The sequence below is a fragment of the Chiloscyllium plagiosum genome, unplaced genomic scaffold (genome assembly GCF_037043375.1).
Source record: "Chiloscyllium plagiosum isolate Xiang-an unplaced genomic scaffold, Cpla_swu_hap1 HiC_scaffold_31, whole genome shotgun sequence".
In the NCBI taxonomy this organism is placed as follows: Eukaryota; Metazoa; Chordata; class Chondrichthyes; order Orectolobiformes; family Hemiscylliidae; genus Chiloscyllium; species Chiloscyllium plagiosum.
Genome location: NW_028270169.1, coordinates 45,089,453 through 45,092,709, shown reverse-complemented (window position 1 = coordinate 45,092,709; position 3,257 = coordinate 45,089,453). Strand labels below are relative to the sequence as shown.

At 42.1% G+C, this 3,257-nt stretch overlaps 1 protein-coding gene across 4 annotated transcripts in view; it reads right to left on the bottom strand.

Moving 5' to 3' along the window:
• tmem132e (transmembrane protein 132E) overlaps positions 1-2,833 on the bottom strand; it is a 726,703-nt gene extending 723,870 nt beyond the window's left edge. Inside the window, exon 1 of one of the 4 annotated variants that reach the window (XM_087977485.1) lies at positions 1,958-2,833. In XM_087977485.1, the coding sequence (XP_087833611.1) occupies positions 1,958-2,036 (79 nt within the window). In that variant the 5' untranslated portion in view covers positions 2,037-2,833. The remainder of the gene's footprint in view (positions 1-1,957) is intronic. The other 3 variants (XM_043718710.2, XM_087977486.1, XM_043718709.2) reach the window with 3 other exon arrangements.
• Positions 2,834-3,257: the final 424 nt, after the last annotated feature.

Here is a 3,257-nt window from a genome sequence, read left to right as displayed (position 1 = left end):
AAGGTGAAGACTGACAATTTCTAACCGTGTTGAAATATTAACCATTCTGAATCGTTAGCCACTTTAAAAGAAAAAGTGTCCCAAAACCTTTTTTCCTGGCTTCGAAGCCTGCACAAATAACTCACTATGGAAATAATCTTAGTCACGGACAGCGTTTGGTACTATTCATTACATTCGGGGTGGTTAACTCTCTTGCATTTATTCTGATTTTTAAAACACATTCAGCACATACTGATGTCAATTAACCACTACGAATAAATATGCCACATAAATGTACGCGAATTACACAGGGCACGCAGATTATTTAACATTGGTTGTTTACATGTTGCACAAGTATTTCCAATACGATTCTTCAAATGTAAAATGTATTCACTGCCCCAAAAATGATTCATTTGGAAACCAAATCCTGATCAAAACAAAACCGCTAAATAAAAGCGAATTACATCTGCGTATTCTTGGTGCAAGAGCAACATTTGCCAGGTGCCCATATAATGTGAGAACACTCCCTTTGACGAGTTGGTCCCTGGTGCAGTTTCCATCAGATTGCCTGCAACGCCTCGCCTGGTGCAGGAATGAACTGTTTCTTTTCTAGCAGTGTCATTTACATAATCCTTATACATCGATCTCCAACACACTTTCACCAGCAGCCGCCCGACGGCGAAACTCAACTTGTGTGGTATTCAGTCAATACAAAACAAGAGGATAATCCAAAATAAAAGGATTGCATTTTCGGGCACCTCATTGCCTAATCTCCATAAAAACGTATTTACGGTTACTTGATAGTCTCAGAAAAGGAAGAAAAGCCAATGATCGCTCCAGGGTATATTTGCAAAATGTAACCAGTTTGCATTTCTGTTGGCACGCAGTTTTTGCGAGCATTAAAGACATTTAAAGATTCATATTATATCGACTAAAAATGTCTCAAAAAACACTTTAAAAAAACTTTATGAAGAGAGTTTCAATGAATCGAATTCATATACATTTTAGAATAAACAAAGTCCAAGTCTAGTGAACTAGGTCAAAGACAAAATTATAACATCTTGCAGAAACGTCCAGATGAAAGAAACTGCATTAACATGTTCAAAAAGAAGTAAAATGTACAAAATGATGAGAAAGTAGGAAGGCCATTAGTAAAAATGAAAAATGTTGCTGTCAGTACAGCGAGGATGTGTCATCCATATGAATGCGAGTCCGAACATGTTAGAGTTAAAGCAAAACAAACAAAATCTAATCATCCAAAGACTACGAATTTCCGTCATCCAAGAGGATAACTGCGACCCATTAATACCTCAAATCAGCAACAAAATCAGTGCATCATAATCAAAAGGATGGATTTATTTTGTACGCTTGAAAGTGAAATAAATAGTGATCGTGGTGTATGAAAAGTACAAGCGCGTTAATTTTTATCATCGTGTAGATAGAAAACGATGTGAGAAAAACGAATGGAGAACAAGAACGAATGAAATGGCGGTTTAATGTCATTGCTAAACTGAAAACTACTCAAAACAAAACAAATAAAGGAGTCAACATGTTTTATTACTGTGAAGGCTCATTAAATATTACATCAACCAGTCTAGAGTAATAAATCCTGCAGGATTCTGACAAACTACCATGATCAAGGGACAGGCAAACTGTTTACCGAGGCCCGGATAGATCACAACAGACAACGGAAAACATAAAATCCACTTTCAAATGGAAGTCAACACACAAAAACTAAACAAAAGAAAATGAATTATCTTAAAGACACGACGCTGTCCACTCAACAAGCGTAGGTTTTGGAGGCTGAGCTGGCAACGCTCTAAGCGAGTGAAAGACCACAGCCACCTGCCATCGCCGGCTGAAACGCTTACCAACCGGGGGTAGGGATGGGTGAGGGAAGGGAGAGAATGATTTCGGTAGAAAACAAAATCCAAATTATTTGTCCCTTAAAATAAATGCATTTACACTTTTCACTCACCGTTTGCGACGGCTAAGAGAACGAGCGCTACGGTACCACAGTAGCGTGCAATACACATGTTGACTTTATTTAAAAACATCTCTTCTGCGATCGTCTACCATGGAGAGCAGTTACATTTTCCCTTCTGCTTTGCGAAGCCACGCGTGTTAGAAGTTGGCGGTCCTTTTTTTTGTGCCTTTTTTCCACTTTTTGTTTTCTTCCCCCACACATACACAAACTTGCCGCGGTGACCCGGTCTCTTGGATTAATCCCAGTTGTTCGGCACGAGCCGCTTTCCCCAGGTGGCGCCCGCAGCAGCCACGCGGACAATCAACGGCTCCCGAGCTCAAAGCGGCGCGAGACAGTCGCCGCAGCCCAACGGTTGCTCGGGGCGGCGCACGAGCGCGAGACTCCTGTTCAAACCCCAAGCTCCATATGCATCGCCGGCGCTTGCACGGTGCAGCACGAGGGAGGGGGACTTGGGGGAAAGACAGGATAGCCGTCCGAGCGTGGCTTCACCAGACTCCGGCGGAGTATGGGCGGCAGCTCTTAAAGCTGCTACCAGCGGAGCCTTCCTCTTTTACTCACGCCCGAAAAATAATATCAGGCTATGAATTACTTTACGCCCCCCAGTCGCAGGGAACTTTCCACTCGGAGCTCCGAGTTTCTGTCCAGAGGAAGACGTTCGTTAGAGAGACAACCCCAAAATTCAAAAGCGTCCGCTAAAGGTATTTTGTAAGCGTAGATAGAATTCCATGCTAATGACAGCGGCATCGATTCATTGGAACTTCTCAGCTGTTAGTCCGATACCTATGACTCGCACACTATCCCACACAACATCCGCCGCTGCGAACAGAACAAATGAATGAAACTCCTTCCTCTCCCCGATCACATGGGCTGTAGCAGCGCTTTGCGTCTTCTTGAAGCCGCCAACACTGTCACATGTAGTGAGTGAGTTCGAAGTTTTAACAGCCGTGATGGTCAAATTCCTCCAGAAATACTTTAATTTTTATGGGGATAAATAAAACCCAAAACTCAGGCGCTGTTCAGCAATGACATATAGCATAACTGTATTCTGTTAAGAAAACAAATGCAATTTTGTCACCCCTTTACGACTCAAATCGAGACTGCAAGTGCTGCTAAAGTTTATTTAAGATTGTGTCACAGAGTATCAATTGCTAAACTGGAATTAACCAACATACGGCACAGGAGTAGTCGTTTGGTCAGTTTTTGAAAGAGCCGTATACATCCCAGCTTTTTCCTCATAGTGCTTCGAAGTAGTGCTCAAATAGATGTGTAATTGTCTTTTATAAAGTAAACC